This window comes from Clytia hemisphaerica, unplaced genomic scaffold, assembly GCF_902728285.1.
Source record: "Clytia hemisphaerica strain Z4C2 unplaced genomic scaffold, Clytia hemisphaerica genome assembly, whole genome shotgun sequence".
Lineage (NCBI taxonomy): Eukaryota > Metazoa > Cnidaria > Hydrozoa > Leptothecata > Clytiidae > Clytia > Clytia hemisphaerica.
The window spans coordinates 2563137-2579041 of record NW_027104175.1 but is presented as its reverse complement, the minus strand read 5'-3'; the positions used below and the strand labels follow the sequence as shown (position 1 = coordinate 2579041).

Below are 15905 nucleotides of genomic sequence, written 5' to 3'. Positions count from 1 at the left end.
GTTTTCTTCTGTTTAGAAAACACAAAAAAACGAGCAGATACTCGAATATAAGAGTAGAGAATGTATATTAAGTATGTAATTTGATGTTTCCGTGGTGTCATTAAAAAACTTAGTGATGCATTCTTTTTTCTTTTCTCTCCCTCTCTCTTGTTGTAATATGCTTTTTTTCTCTTGTTGGTCGATGCTCCCTCTTTTGTTGTTTGTGGATGGTAATAATTAAATTTATGTGAAAATATGTAAGTGTACTGCGTGGAAAAAAACTTTTTTTGGCTAATTTCTCAATTTATCGATGATAAATTTATGAATTTTGGTATTAAATATAGATTTTTTGTTTAAATTTTTGGCATTATCGATTGTTGGAGACTGTATTTTCTGATAATTGAGTTAAATTTTTTTTGCTCTAAATATTTTTGATAGTTTTTCTTTTGTGTTTTTCTTGTGTAATATGTTTGACTGTTGGCATCTAACTATAATCGATGCTCCTCTCTTGAGACAATTGAACCACTTAATGAAATTTTTTCTTTTCTGTTATATCTTTTAGTATAAAAAAATATATATGTTGGTTATACAGCATATTTGATGGTGATGCTGATGGGACCATAAAGTTATAACATTACAATCAACTCCCACTGAAAATCGACACTTTTGGAAAAAATCATTTTGGTTTGGATATTGCTTTTAAATAATTAGTTTGTGATTTCTTTTCTTAAGCAACAAGCAGAAAAAGAGACAAAAAACCAAGAATTATAAACCAAGCCCATAATTACTCTTACATATTATAACTGTTTGTGTTATTCAAACGAGTTTAACCATCAACTTGGAATTCGGTTGATTTTTTTTCTCCTCTGATTGGAGTGGTGACATTTTGTCGTCCAAAGTAATTGATTTTCTTGTGGTATAATACAGTGTTGGTTTAAGTTGATTAACTGACGATTTTGAACTATTTTAAATGGTATTCTACATGATTTGAGTTCGTTGAATTATATTTTGTGCTTATTTGAATTGAAAAGAGATAATATGTCGGCTGAAACTGATGCTGGAGAAGAGTTGATTCGAAAAACTGAAAAGTACGATCAATATTACGATGTGGAGCATGAATTAGGGAGGTAAGTTAGCATATTATGGTATATATTTTTTTTTAACGAAAATGAAACAAAATAGTTCTAAAAGAGTTTTTACATCATGGTCAAATTGTAGGGACCACTTCCCTTTGGTTATCATTAATACTTTAAAGTTGTGTGTAAGAATATTCCTGGACAGCATTTATAAAACGTTCCCTTACAAAAATATACATTCAAATCAAACAGGGGATGTGGTGGTCACTTTTTTCTTTGAAATAACTTTTTTTAAGGATCAATTTTTAAGTTTTTCAAGTTTTTTTAACTTTCTGCAATTCTTTGCAAGTACAAAAATTGCATTATGTCGGGACAAATATTCATTTTTTTGATAAACACGATTTTCAGATTTTAATTTTTGAACAAAGACGACTTACATCCAGAAAGCTGAGTTTAGAAGAATTCACGAAACTTGAAAAAAAAGCTTAAACCTTCAAAGTTTCGACCTTCTTTTTGATGGATACTGTAGGCAGAGAAGTCGACTTGAATTTCCCTTTTAATTTTCCGTATCAAAACTTCTTGCCTTTAGTGGCATCATAAATGAATTTTTGATGTTTATTAGAGATTGAATTTTGTTTTTCCTCTCCATCTCTTTCCTTAAAGGAAGGATCGTTAAGGGTTTGATCTACTTTCCCTTTCAATTCGCTCTCAATTCTCTATGTGTGTAAATGTTATTATTAATAAGATATGACTGAATATCAAACATGCTTTGTGATGGTGTACCAAACTATTTCTGCGACACCCCATTTTGAAGTAACAACTTTTTAGCAGTGAAAAAGCCAAAAAAAAGTGAAATTCTCTCAATCATAAGGAATTTGTAGGTTAGAGCTTTGTTTTAGTCAGGTTGAGCAGAATTGACTAATTATTGTTTCAATAAAAATTTCCCTCTGGTCTTAGTGTAGCTCATGCACTTTTCTGTTCAGAAAACTGGCACCACATTCCTCAGAGATGAAAATAATTTAAAATTTAAAGAATTTTTCTGTTAAGGCATGATTCTCATGATTTGTAACCAAATACTTTGCTGTGTAAAGTATAACCTAATATGTAATAAGTGAGATACATCTGCCGCTTGATGCCCGCAATGTAAAAAATAGATACTTTTAAAAACAGCTGAAATTTAAAACTATCATCAAGTCCAAGATAATATCTTCCCTTTACTGTCACATTTCAAGATGCTGGAAATTTAGCTTTTGAGTTTACCTCTATTTTAATAAAATCAAGAAAAATGTTGGTAATAATGCAGATTATTCATCTAGTTGAAATTTTCTAATGAATATTTTTGTAGGGGGCGTTTCGCTGTCGTAAAGAAATGTGTCTGCAAGAAGACTGGAAAAGCATATGCTGCAAAGATCATCAAAAAGTCACGGACCAATAGCCATGGTCGGAGTGGTCGTGAGCAATTACTTTTAGAGATTGATATCCTAAGAACGTCCACACATCCGAAGATGGTTCGATTGTTCGATGTTTTTGAAACGAGGACAGAAATGCAATTGATTTTGGAATTGTAAGTTTTTAAACGTTATTTTTATTTCCATCCCTTTTTTTTAATAATGGACTCTAGGGGAGTGAGTGAGTTAAATTTTTATCCCAAACATTTGTTATTACTCTCTAAATAGGACCATTTCAAGACTAAGTACCTGTCCCTTAAGTTGAACGCTTGTACCTATTCTGTAAAATCCATATTTAATGCTTTTCTTCAGTTTTACTTGTATTATTCCCTTTCCCCTTGAAAATGCTTGATATACATTGCAGTGTTGGATATGACTAGCAGTGGGCTGTAGACTCTTTTTTTTCAAAATTAAGTTTGCATAATTTTTTTTGATGGGTTGGGACCCCAATAATATAAATCTAAAATATTTTTTTATGGCCCATTTCGGGCATAAAAAAGACCGGAGAACCGTCAAAAATTGAAAAAATCAAAAAATATCTCAGATTTGACCAAAAAAAATTATGCAAACTTAATTTTGAAAAAAAACTCTATAGCCCACTGCTAATATGACCTTGTTGGTTTTATTTTGTGCTCAGAATTCATCGTCAAAACAGAGTACTTCTCATTGATGATGTATATTCGAATTTGTCGTTGTGTTTTTATGTCTGTTGTCGTTCATTAGTTACTATGGATTTGCAATAAGCGACTGTTTCCGCTCAACTTATAAACGAGAACAAAAAGAAAGTTTATTTTCCTATAAATGTCATCGTATTACTGACGCACATCAGATGTTTATTAGGTAATATGCCTTTCTTGCTTGTTATTATAAAACCATTTCAGAATAATTTATTTTCCACTGCATTTTAAACCTCTTTAGCAGCAATCAATTATCGTTTTCTTTGCTCTAATTCTAATTGACCAGCCTTTTAATATTAGTAAGATACTACTATGCTACCATTCTCTATTACAGCAAATAATATGCATCATGATGAGCTAATTGCTATGAATAAGTACTCCTTGGCGAGCTATATATTTTGAAGTATCAATTGATGCAGTGCAATACAGTACAGGCACGTTTATAAAGTTTCATAATTTTCTAAGGGTCAATTCTCTGGTGTCCTGCGTATCAATCATTTAAGGATCTACTTTTAGAACATTTTATTTGAATCTCAGCAAGCCCTTTTTCAGTCGGCTTTGATTTGAATACATAGAATGTTTTTCTTGCAGCTTTTGCTACCACTGTTTAATTTAATGGAATGCGCTTTCAAAAAATAGCTACAATCTATGTAATAATATCATTAACATAACACTACAGTAAATTAATTTCATCAAGATCAAGTGAAAAGACTCCTTAAAAACGGGATGGTTTTATATAATCCATTAAAAACATGTTATAAATAAACATTGATAAAAAAATTGTTATAGGCCACAACTTAATCAAATTTTGGCGTGGTTTGTCCTGCTCTGCTTAGCTATATTTGATCCACAAAGCAATGAGAGAATGAGAGAAATCGTTGCATATTTCCTGATTGAAATGTTACAAAAACTTTTATAGGTACCGTCAATGCAGAACCTCCCTTTCTATGCAGTCTTCAAATCGTTTATTTTGATACAGTTCCCTCCTTCCTACTGATCTTTTATAACACAAGAAATTATTATAACTTTTTCCAATTTCGTTTCAGAGTTCCAACAACACAGTTGGGTAATTCGTCGTCTTATTGATTATACTGTTCCAAGCCTATTTCAACAGTATTCGAAGTAAATTTTCAATCCAAGTCTATGTGTGCCCATCCCTCCCTAATCTCTGCACTATTTTAAAAGGTTTGAACTGTGCGCTGAGCACGAAAATGAAGCCCTGTTATGCAATGTTGTGGATTTCAACCCTGTTTTGTTCTTTGCCTTTTGCTCGCGTTCAATTACATATTTTTCTGGATTAAGTATTAATTGAGCCTTTCATATAATTTCAAGCTCTCATCATTTCACGCTGTTAAAATATGTTGTATTCTGACCTCGTCGGAATAAAAACAACTTTAAACTTATATGGCCATATTATTAGCTATAGCACCCCAGATTATTGCATTATTTCTTCTTGTTATTTACATTCTAAACGAGTGTCGAGGCTCTCATTAATCTTAACCAAATAAATAAAGCTTTTTACACCCACTCTATCTGATGATATGTGTAAACTAAATACCTTGTCGCTATGTGAGTGAACTTTGAAAGTCAATGTAATACTCTCGATAGCTTTAGCATGACTAGTCGACATTTTAAAGGCCGGCTTTCGTCACTTTTTCGGCGACTTATAATGATCGCCAATTGTAGAAATTTTACTTTTCAGTCACCAATAAAACACTTAATAACAAAGTCAGCGAATACACGTTTTTTTATTAAAACAAACTATATAAGAACCTTAGGCTTCGATGGTCAAAGTTTTAAGAACGAGTTACGAACATTAGGCTTCGTGGACATTAAAACACCCTGCTTCTTAAGAAAGTGAACAAAAATACTCAAAAACGGTGAAAATAAGAACATGTTAAGAACATTTTTAGGCTTAAAACTCAATAAGTTAAGAACATTTTTAGGCTTAAAACTCAATAAGTTAAGAACATCTCAAGGCTTCAAAAATTTTGGATGTTCTTGTGTTTCAAGCGTAAAAATGTTCTTAAAATGTTCTTATTCTCATCACTTTTTGAGTATTTTTGCCCATTTTCCTGAGAGAACGGGTGTTTTAGAGTCTGCAAAGCCTTAAAATGTTCTTAACTTGTTCTTAATATTTTTCCCATAGAAGTCTAATGTTCTTATATAGTTTATTCTTATAGAAAAACGTGTAACGCTAGTTGAAATTGGTGGGTCAATAAAATTCGAACAACTTTTGGTCTAGTCTCGTCAGTATGGTTGGATGTCTTGGTCAGTAAACCAGTTTGTGTCCTATTAATATTTGCTCATCGTAAACAAGGACATTTTGGCTTCACTAGACAACGATATTCATCCTATATTTTTTCTTCGCAGTACTGGAAGAGTTGATAAACTCCATGTAAATCAATATGATATTCATGAACTTAGCTTCTTTCTTGCAGAGATTGTTTAGGGTGATCGCCATTGGAACAAGATAATCCTCTCTGGAATTTTAAAAAAATTCACGAATACAAATGTACGAAAAAATGTTTTCTAGCTCTTACTTTTTTTGCACATGAATATCCAAAAGATATTTTACTTTCGATTTCGAGCCCTTACTTATCTCAACATGAACGATTTATGAGGGTTTATATGCCGACAAAATCTACAGAATGACACTCCAGGCACGCTATGTAGAGGAAGACTTCCTATAGCATGCTCACTGCAAGTATTGTACAAAAATGTTGGAACACACTGTTCATAACAAAGTTCCAGTTTGTTACAACTCTAGTCGGCGTCTTTTCCTGTTTTCGAAATCTATTTTCTTTCTAATAGAACCAGATGTCAAATGACTTATTTTTACTTAAAAATTTGCGAGGTTGTCATACCCAGGCTAGATTTTTTCACGTTTTCATTGAACTAAACTTTTTCTTGAAGATAATTTTTAATTACCTTATTATAAAGGTAGTTATCGATACTCTCTTATCAATGATAAACTCTGGTTTTCTGCTTAGGTCAAGCTTGTCACCAGTGTTCCCCCTTTAAGGTATGCGGTTGCAAAAACCAGGCTTTAATGAAAATATTAAACTTGAGTTTTAACCAACTATATTGTAGGTCTACCAAATAGGATATCATGGCACCTAACAATTTTATAGTGTCAGGGGGGGGGGTCAACGTCGATTGTTTTTATTCAGTTGCTCGATACTATACATATTCAATTATGATGTAAACGAGAGACTCCTAAACCTTACTAATGCTGAACGAAGTATTATCTTTTCTGGACACTTTTAGAGTCTACTTACAGCCTGAAAAAATTCTATATTATGATAGAAATAAGGGTTTTGGCCTGATCGTTGTCACAGCTATTATAAAGGGCGGCTTCATGAAAGCCATATACAGTGAGCGTTTGTGCAGTCTTTTCTATGCAATATCCAAGGCATCAATATTCGATAAGTAGTTCTCTTATATATCTTGTATAAGTTTGTCCGCCTGTTTTAAAACTGAACATTAAAAAAGTCAGACATAATGCTCTTAAATCATCCAATTGTTCTTGTTAATAATATAGAAGGGATTGTTAAATGGTATGTGAATGGTATTATCGGCCCACTTATTTAATGTACAATATGTTAGCTATCTTTGTGTTTGAGGATTAACGGTGTTGTCCATTTTGAATCGTTCTCGTAGTGTTGTTGTTGAACGAATTTTGATTAAACCATACGTCTTAATTAACTTTTCATAAAATACATCTTGGATCTCCTTCAATCCTCTTAATATACATGCCTTACATTTCTCTTCCTCATTCAAACTAAACTTTCTCACGGACGGGAAATCTACTCTTTTAAACATTCACTATTCACCAGACAACAACGATTCGTGCAGATTTAATAAAGCAGCCACAGAAAATTATTTTTCACAGTGTGGTCTCGCATCATACCCCCGTAAACTTTCGAAAAGTTAAAAAAAAATTTGATTATAATTAAATGAGACAATACACGTGATTGAAAGTCACAGATACCCGGTGGAAAACTTAGTCGTGAAGTTGCACCACGGAGTAAGAAAGAACATAACAAGGGTGCAAGACACCATCGATTTTCCAAATGTAAACCATAAAAGTGTTTCTTTTTATCCCCATGGGCTAAATAGATCTCACTGGCTTTTACTGTTTTGTAATAGGCAAACCCTTATGGTTTTCCTCTATGGCTTTTTTTAAGCGAGTTTTTATGTATTTGTATTTTTGCGGACTAAATAGATTGGGAATGACCCGCAGTGTTGACCCGTATAACTGTGGACGGTAAAAATGCTTGTTTACCGTCGTCCTCAGTTGATCAGGATATAGAAAAATCAGAAGTTAACCGTCTCTATCGCAAAAAAAACAGACACATACCAGGCCATTTTTCATGCCCTTTAAGCGTTCGATAACCGGACGCTGCCTCTCTTGAATGTACTAAAATATTTGTAAAAAAAGCCTTTTTAGTGGAAAAACACTGGGAAAAGTGTCCTTTTTTGCCACCAATGAACGCTGCCTTGCCTTTCTAAAATATTGCCTGCATACAAAACTCTTTTGTTTCTTGTATTACAGAATTCATTTTTCTTACGATCCCTTTTTTCCATTTTCCAGTGCTCAAGGAGGAGACCTACACAGACATTGTATAGAAGCAGATGTTATGCGGACAGAGAAAGAAATTTGTTATCTCATTCGTCAAATATGTGAAGCAGTCCGTTACCTACACGACGAAAAGATCGTTCATCTTGACCTGAAGGTATGTACTGTACCTATTGAATTGTAAATCCAAAAGGCTAGATTAAAGTATGCTATGTAGGATTCGAGGCCGTTATTCCCTACCTTATCGGCCAAAACTTAGCCGGCCTTAATTTTAGTCGGCCTTAATTATTAGTGGGCCCTAATTTTAGTCACCTCGTCAAGATTTGGTCACTAAGGGCCGACTAATTACTAAGTTTTGGTCATTTCTAAATTTTTAGTCGGCCCAAATTTTAGTCGGCCCTAATTTTAGTCAGCAAGCAAAAATTTAGTCACTTTGGGCCGACTAAGTTTTGGCCGAGAAGGTATATATTTCCGCGAACCGCCTGACCTTCTCACAGATGACGGATTGAAAATGAGATTTACCGCTAGATATCCACGTGGAAATAACATAAAGTGCTAGATTCAATCCGTCGTGAAACAAAAATGCGACGCAAATCTTAAGACTTTGACTTTTCTCAGAGGTTCAAAATTCTTTTTCTAGCCCTGGCTTAATTTCATAGACTGTCTCTATGCAATTACCGGTACACCCTCTGCTTCTGAAACAAGCAAATACGACGTGTTTGCGTGGATGATTGCACGGAAATAGACAGAACGCGTGTATGTCTAATGAGGAATATCATTTCTATTGAAATGTTTTCCGCAACCGGTCGACTGGGCCACTTCAATTCAAAACAATTCGGTTGCTTTGGATTTAACAGCTTTGTCAAAAATCTCGAGGGTTCTGTTTCTTGTAATTCCTCTTACCTACTTTAGACTGTTGCAATGGATTGATTTGAAGCAAATAACAATAGAGTTTTATATTACTATGACATGATTCTGACATAATTAAAACGTCAAAATTGCAGCAAAGGCTTCCTTGCATTTGCAATGATTTCCTTTTTACAATATGTGAAGATTACATTTCTATTTTGAATTGTCAAGCATCTTGTGGTAAAAGGGTTGGGTTTGAATTGTCCCCAATAATAAGCAGAAGAAACAGACCTTTATGAAATTACGAAAAGATTTGAGGAGAGAACAACTTGAACCGAATTTACAATTCCCTTTCTTTCAGCCTGACAATATCCTGCTGGCAAACAAGAGTGAAATCTTTCCAGAGATTCGATTGATCGATTTCGGTCTATCACGACGACTGGACAAACCATACAGTCAATTCGATATTGTGGGAACTCCTGAATATGTTGGTAAGATTGGTTTGATAATTATTTTCTTTCTATGTACCTCATTTTTAATATTACTAATGGAGATCAGCCAATGGTATCGGTGTAAGATTCAAAATTTAGCTGTACAATGTTCCTAAAAGACCGTGTTTACCTGTCTCCTACCTAATATCTTTAATGACAACTGTCAATGTAATGACCTTAGATACTTTATAAAGGCATTATTTTTACATAAGTGTTACCGTTTCATATATCAGACACATAGTTCATATCAGGACAGTATCTTGCTATTGCTATATTATGCTGATATAAGTAAAAAAATGTTTTTCTTTTCTTTCCTCTTTCTGACCAATCTTGCTCCACATCCGTGTCAATCCAATGTGAAAAAGTTTGTGAATTAAATTGATGAGTAAGCAAACGATATCACTCTTATTTAAAAACAAAAACTCTAACGTCATTTAAGTCGAACCCATCCCCTGTGGTGTTTGCAAGGTGTATTAATGTAATGAAGAAGTAATAAGTAGGTCAAAAGTTTTTATCACCAAGCGATTTTTCCAAGCATTTTGACATCTACTTAGCTTATAGTTTGTGGTCTTAAAGTTGTGGTTTCCAAGGTAACTAAACACTTAGAATGCGCATTCTTTTGGTTCTTTAAGAAACTACATTTCCGGTTTTTCTTTCTCTCTAGCACCGGAAGTGTTATCATTTGAACCAATCCACTTTGGCTCTGACATGTGGTAAGTTAAAAATGTTACGTTTGCAAAAAATTCTTTCGTGATTTGGACAGTTCGTTAATTAATAAATAACTGAATACCAACAAGTGATGTCTACCCTGGTCCTTCGTGTTTTAAACATCTGCAGCCCTGACGAAAACAAGCTTAGACCCTCTTGGCATTCCCAGTTTTAAAATGTTTTCACCTCCCAGGTATCATCAACTGGATTAAGCACTGAACTCTAGGGTGCTTCTTCTTTTGCTAAAAACAAACTTTGCTAATTGAATACAGTTTTCGATACAATTTATAAACTTCATAAATGACATCTGATAATTTTATTGTTCAACTTGCGTTTGTCATTTGTGATATTGAAGCTTCTTTGACGTTTTCTTTTGCCTGGAATGTTGCAGACGTCATATGAAGCTTGATAGACTTAAGAGGCTTTTGATGAAGAAAGAGTAATGACTGTCGATGAATCATGTATTACATAATGTCGCCCTTAGTTTGAGTTTCATTTTAAGCATCAAGCTTGGGATTAGAAGGACTATAGCCAGTGGAAGTCACATATTTATAAAGCCCGACAGAGCCCGAAGGGCTAGATGTCGCGCTTTAAACCATCGCAGGCAAAAAAATTGAATATCAGAAAAATATTGTTGCTATTGTTTTCGAAAACCCTCTTGAAGCTTCTGATTGGCCAATCGCTGAAATTCTATTGTACTGCCACGTAACCACACTTTTCAGCCAAAGCACGACATCTAGTCCTTCGGGCTTTATAAATCTATGCTGGAAGCCCTAACTTCACTATTTTAGCCTGGCAGCCAATATCCTAAGTCGTTTTAACACTTTCCCAGTAGAGGTCGATTTTCCGGAACACTGTATACTCATCTCCATTTTCAACTTTCTATGGTGTGTTTTTTTTACTTTCAGGAGTATCGGAGTTGTCACTTATGTGTTGTAAGTCCTTTCTTATTTTTCCTTTCCACTGTGAAAAATATCCTCTATACTGGTCTGATTTCATCTGGAAGGTTTAGCGGTGCTTTATTTTAGGCTTTTATCTAAAAATAATAGCATGATCTTTTTTCTTCTTATCTTTTTACAATATAGTCTACCTTAAGGGAACTAATACTCGTGGGAACTTATTTTCGTGGTACGAGGGTACTAAATTGGCGATCTTTGTGGAACTAATTTTCGTGGTTGGCGCCCACTTTTTGCTGAAATTCTTTCATACTCCTAAGGAGTTTTCAGGATGTTTAGTAAAAGTTGCATTTCGCGAAACTTATTTTCGCGGTAGACACCCAAAATTAGACCCCACGAAAATTTGTTCTATTAAGATAGTGCCTCTAGCGATACAACGTTAGGTTTTTTATAAACCTAACGGATCCAACTAATTGCAGTTCAATTTTTTAAGATAAGACTATAAATTTGATAAGACATATCGATGATCCGTAGTGCTCGAAAAAATCTCGTACGGTACTGAAATTTCACTTCCTTGAGATATATGATATTCAACTTTTTCTTGTCTTTTTCAAATCCGACAAACAATTTTTCTCATCCCATAGATTGAGTGGTATTTCTCCATTCGCCGGTGATGATGTCATGGAAACTTATTCGAACATCGGAATGGTAGATTTTGATTTTGATTGTGAGGAGTTTGATGAGTGCTCAGATGCTGCCATCGATTTCATCGAGAGACTTTTACTCAGAAAACCAGGGTATGTGCTTATTACGATTTATTCAAACATTACAAAATGACTACAGTAGACTCTCGCTAATTCGAACTACTATTCGAATCTTTCTGTAATTCGAAATAAATTCTACCGGGTGCGCCACAAAAAAGTTTCTCTCTTTAAAACTAATTTTCTCGAAATCTAAAATTTTTTAAAGAACCATTCCTATTTCTTTGGAAAGAAGAAAAATAAACTTAAATTTTGATGGGTCGTTTATTGAATTTAGTTCATTAGATCGAAAGTTATGCTCAATTGAATAAAAAAGTTACTTTCAGAAAGTGCTCGAAAACGTTAAAAATCGACTTATCAAAATAAACAGAAGCATAATTACGTGATGAATCAGTATCTTCGTTTTAGTCATCAAAAGTGATAATTAGTTGTCTAAATGACCTTTTGTTATATAAAGGAAGGTTGAATTACATTAAAAGGAAGAAAATTCGTCGAAAAAAGCCAAAGAATCTTGTAAAATTCAGAAAAATACATCAAATATGGGTTTCGAGGTACATCCAGCCTTACATAGACTTTTATCCAGTCTACAACCAAAAATCTGAATCGGTAAAAGTAAATTAAAATGATTTTGATGAAGATTATAAACCCTTTTGACCCATCAGTTTCCAAATTTATGTGTTTAATTACTGAAAAATGTTCTTAAACATGTAAAGCCTATCACAATTGCTAGGTTTAAATAAAATTTTGATTGGTCGATTTTTAACGTTTTCGGGCACTTTCTGAAAGTAGCTATTTTATTCATTTGACCATAACTTTTGATCTAATGAACCGAATTTATTAAATGACCCATCAAAATTTAAGTTTATCTTTCTTCTTTTCAATGGAATAAGAATGATTGTTTTAAAAGTTTTCGATTTCGAGAAAATCAGTTTCAAAGAGAGAAACTTTTTCGTGGCGCACCCGGAAGGTCCCTGTCAAGGGGAACCCTCTTAATCGAGGGAATTTGATATGATGAACATGATATGATATGAGAATCCTTTAATATCCTTTATTAATAATTAATGATTATTGTTTTAGTTCGAATGATAAGAAAAATCAGATTTGAATGAGTTCGATTTTTTAAACAGTTCCTTGGGCTCGGACTTTCAAACTCATGGAATGGCTCTTTATCTTAAGCCTTTTATAATTGTATCCTGTGTTTTAAAACTTCATTTCCTTAAATCTCTAAGATCTAGATTTATATTCGATACAACAGTAAAGTATTTTTTTTGCATTCTCTAGCGATCGGATGACAGCACGAGAAGCGTTAGAGCACGAATGGTTAAAACAACTGGAAGACGGTATCTCCACCTCAGACGTCGTTCAAGCACAGCATGCGTCACAACAAAAACTCCCCGACACCATCATCGATCCCCTCTGCGAAGAAGAGTATCCCTCCTCCTCGGAGAGTGAAACGCCTCTTGAGAAATCTACAGAGCTTATTATTAATGGTGATGATTCGGCTTTTGGTGATGAGTCTGCATCGTCTGCTCCTATCCCGGTGAAATCGGAATCTCCCGAACCTGAGCCCGAACCTTTTGAGGTGAAGACCGAATCTGAACCAGTTGCACCGGAACCAGAAGTTAAAGCAGAACCCGCTCAAGAGCCGATCCCTGAATCTGAACCGGAACCCGTCGAAGAACCCGAACCCGAACCTGAGCCTCAGCCCGAACCACAATCCGTTCAAGAACCAGATTCCGAGTCCGAGCCCGAGCCCGAGCCCGAGCCCGAACCCGAACCCGAAACAACACCGGAACCTATTTCAGAACCTGAGCCGGTTATCGAACCATCAAAGCCCGTAATTGAAGAAACACCGGAAGCTCCAAAACCCAAAAAGGATGAACCTAAACCCGAACCAGAAGTGGCGCCGAAACCAGCCAAAAAGTCACCTCCGATCGCTAAGAAGCCCGACCGAAACAGCGTCAAGGAGACAACTAGCAATATTAAAAAAGACAAGAATGACAATATACAACAAGAAATAAAACTTAATGAGAAAACATCGGTAAAAGACAGTATTAAAAAACTTAAAAATAGTGAAAAGGAGGACGAAAAGAAAACGTCTTCTTTTTCGCCAGCACTCGATAAAAAGAAGAACATATTCCAAACTACTGGCGGTGCCAAAGATAAGATTAATCGGTTCGAGAAATCGCCGTCGTCTGGAAGGGAATCATCGCCGTCATCAAACCGTTCTGCGTCGCCGTCATTACGGTCGGAATCTACATCAAAGATCGCGTCAAAATTCGAACGATCGGACTGTGATAAATCGACACCAACGCCATCAACGTCGTCTTTACGTTCGGAATCGGCATCGAAAATTACATCTAAATTTCAACGCTCCGACAGTGAGAAATCTGACTCTTCAGTCCGCTCAGACACGTCGTCAAAATCGTCCGGAAAGAACGAGCGATCCGACAGCGAGACGTCGAACCATTCCATCTCGTCCTTACGTTCGGAATCAACTTCAAGACTCGCGTCGAAATTTGAACGGTCGGAAAGCAGCCAATCGAACGATTCCTCGAGAAGCAACTCACCGACAAAACTCGTGGTTCAGCAACGCGCCGACAGCGGCACCGACTCGCCGAAAGATGGACGTAGATCACCGGCTGTTGGTAAGCTCGATCCGAAAACACCGAAAAGCTCACCGAGAGCCGAGTCTTCACCGAGACCTTCTTCACGAGTGAATAAACCAACGACTGGTGGAAGTATCGCAGAAAAGATGGCGAAATTTAAACAAAATACGAATGAACCTCCCGTTACTTCTCGTTACTCTCCAAAACTGGGCGCCAAAATCGAAAAGAAAACTGTCACACCAAAAACCGAAAAGAAAGTTGAACCAAAAATGAAAGACGAACCAAAAGTGAAAGACGAACCAAAAGCGAAAGACGATAAAAAGCCGACAAACGAAACTGCTGCTAATCTACCGGTTAACGAGGAAGTTGCGACTGAAGATTCTAAAACAAAGCAACAGGCAAACGAAAAGAATTCTACTACCGCTTCTAAATCAGTCGAAAAACCGAAAGATTCGCCAAATACATCAACTGACACTACGAAAACAACAGACGAAAAGTCATCAACTCCCGCCGCAACTTCTAAACCGTCCGAAAAACAAAGCAGCGTAAAACGCGTTCGAAATTCAGACAGTGGTCGAATGTCTCCTTTGAACCGATCACCCGTTCCACTGAAAAAGGTTACGGCTAAAATTGATACTGGTGCCAAGAAAGTAAATAAAACAGACACTGATAAGAAAACCTCTGTCAAAATCGAAACCCCTGATAAGAAAAATGTGGTTAAGACTGAAACACCGGAAAAGAAAACTCCAGCCAAGTCAGAGTCTACCGAGAAGAAATCTACCTCCAAAGTAGAAACGCCTGAAAAGAAAGCTGAAACCGAAACACCGATCAAAAAGACGCCAACGAACACCCCGACCGTCAAGAAGAATTCGCAAGGTGGTATTACGCTTAATATGAATATCGGTGGAACCGTATCCGCATCGGGAAAGAAATTGACAGTGGGTCCGCTCATCAGTTCCGCTAAGAAAGCTGAAGCTGCAAAAACGAGCGAAGAGAAAGCAACACCATCGGAAAATGATGCGTCCAACGATGAAAACAAAATCGAAAAGAAGAATGGGCAGGTCCGTGTGAAACTTGGCATTGGCAGGCCGTCGTGGAAACGAGGTAACGACACAGTGAAGTCAGTTAACGGGTCCGTCTCAGAGGAAAACGCCGATGAATCACAAGAAGGGGATCAGCGTGCACCGAAAATGAAAGACTTAAAAGGAAAGAGTCAAAGTTTATCTAGAAGGACACGCTCTAATACACAGGACGGTGGTTCGCCAAACAGTCCTCGTAAAAACTATCGACGTTTGTATGTTACGAAAGTACGTAATTCTAAAATGTATGATGCGGAATTCAATATAAATGACACTGAAGCAGCTAAGATTATGCAACGAGTTGACCAAGACGTACTTCAAGTAGAGTTACGTCTAAAGTCAACAGATCTGAAAATTCTGCCCTGATTCTGAATGTGAATCTAGTATACTAGTTCTCTTGAGGAATCGAGAATTAGTTGAATGACAGAGGTTGCTGCGCATTGGATGTTAATCACTTTAGTTGAATGCTGTTGAATGTGACTTTTTGGAATCGCTTGAGTATGGTTTGGACTGGAATGATTATGTGTGGTTTAATGGAGTAGCATTAACAATTAAATGGAACTGCGATTGTTGATTTCACGTTAGAAAATAAATAGCTTTTTGAATTAACATACAAGTTTTATCAACCAAAACTAAATTGCTTTGATGTTGGTCAAACAATAGGTTGAACACTTTGAGGTAACAAATTATGTTATGTTTTGAATGTCATAATAACGATAATTTTGGGACATTCTGACAAATGATGATAGC

The 15905-nt window shown here is 35.7% G+C and overlaps 1 protein-coding gene across 1 annotated transcript; it reads left to right on the top strand.

Annotated features, from left to right (window-relative positions):
* The first annotated feature begins 539 nt into the window (after positions 1-539).
* Positions 540-15614, top strand: LOC136814508 (uncharacterized). Its single transcript, XM_067071064.1, has 8 exons — positions 540-1106; positions 2401-2619; positions 7778-7919; positions 8973-9102; positions 9767-9815; positions 10719-10745; positions 11351-11503; positions 12749-15614. Exons 1-8 carry the CDS (start codon positions 1018-1020, stop codon positions 15519-15521), a joined length of 3582 nt encoding a protein of 1193 aa, XP_066927165.1. The 5' UTR covers positions 540-1017; the 3' UTR covers positions 15522-15614.
* The last annotated feature ends 291 nt before the right edge of the window (positions 15615-15905 follow it).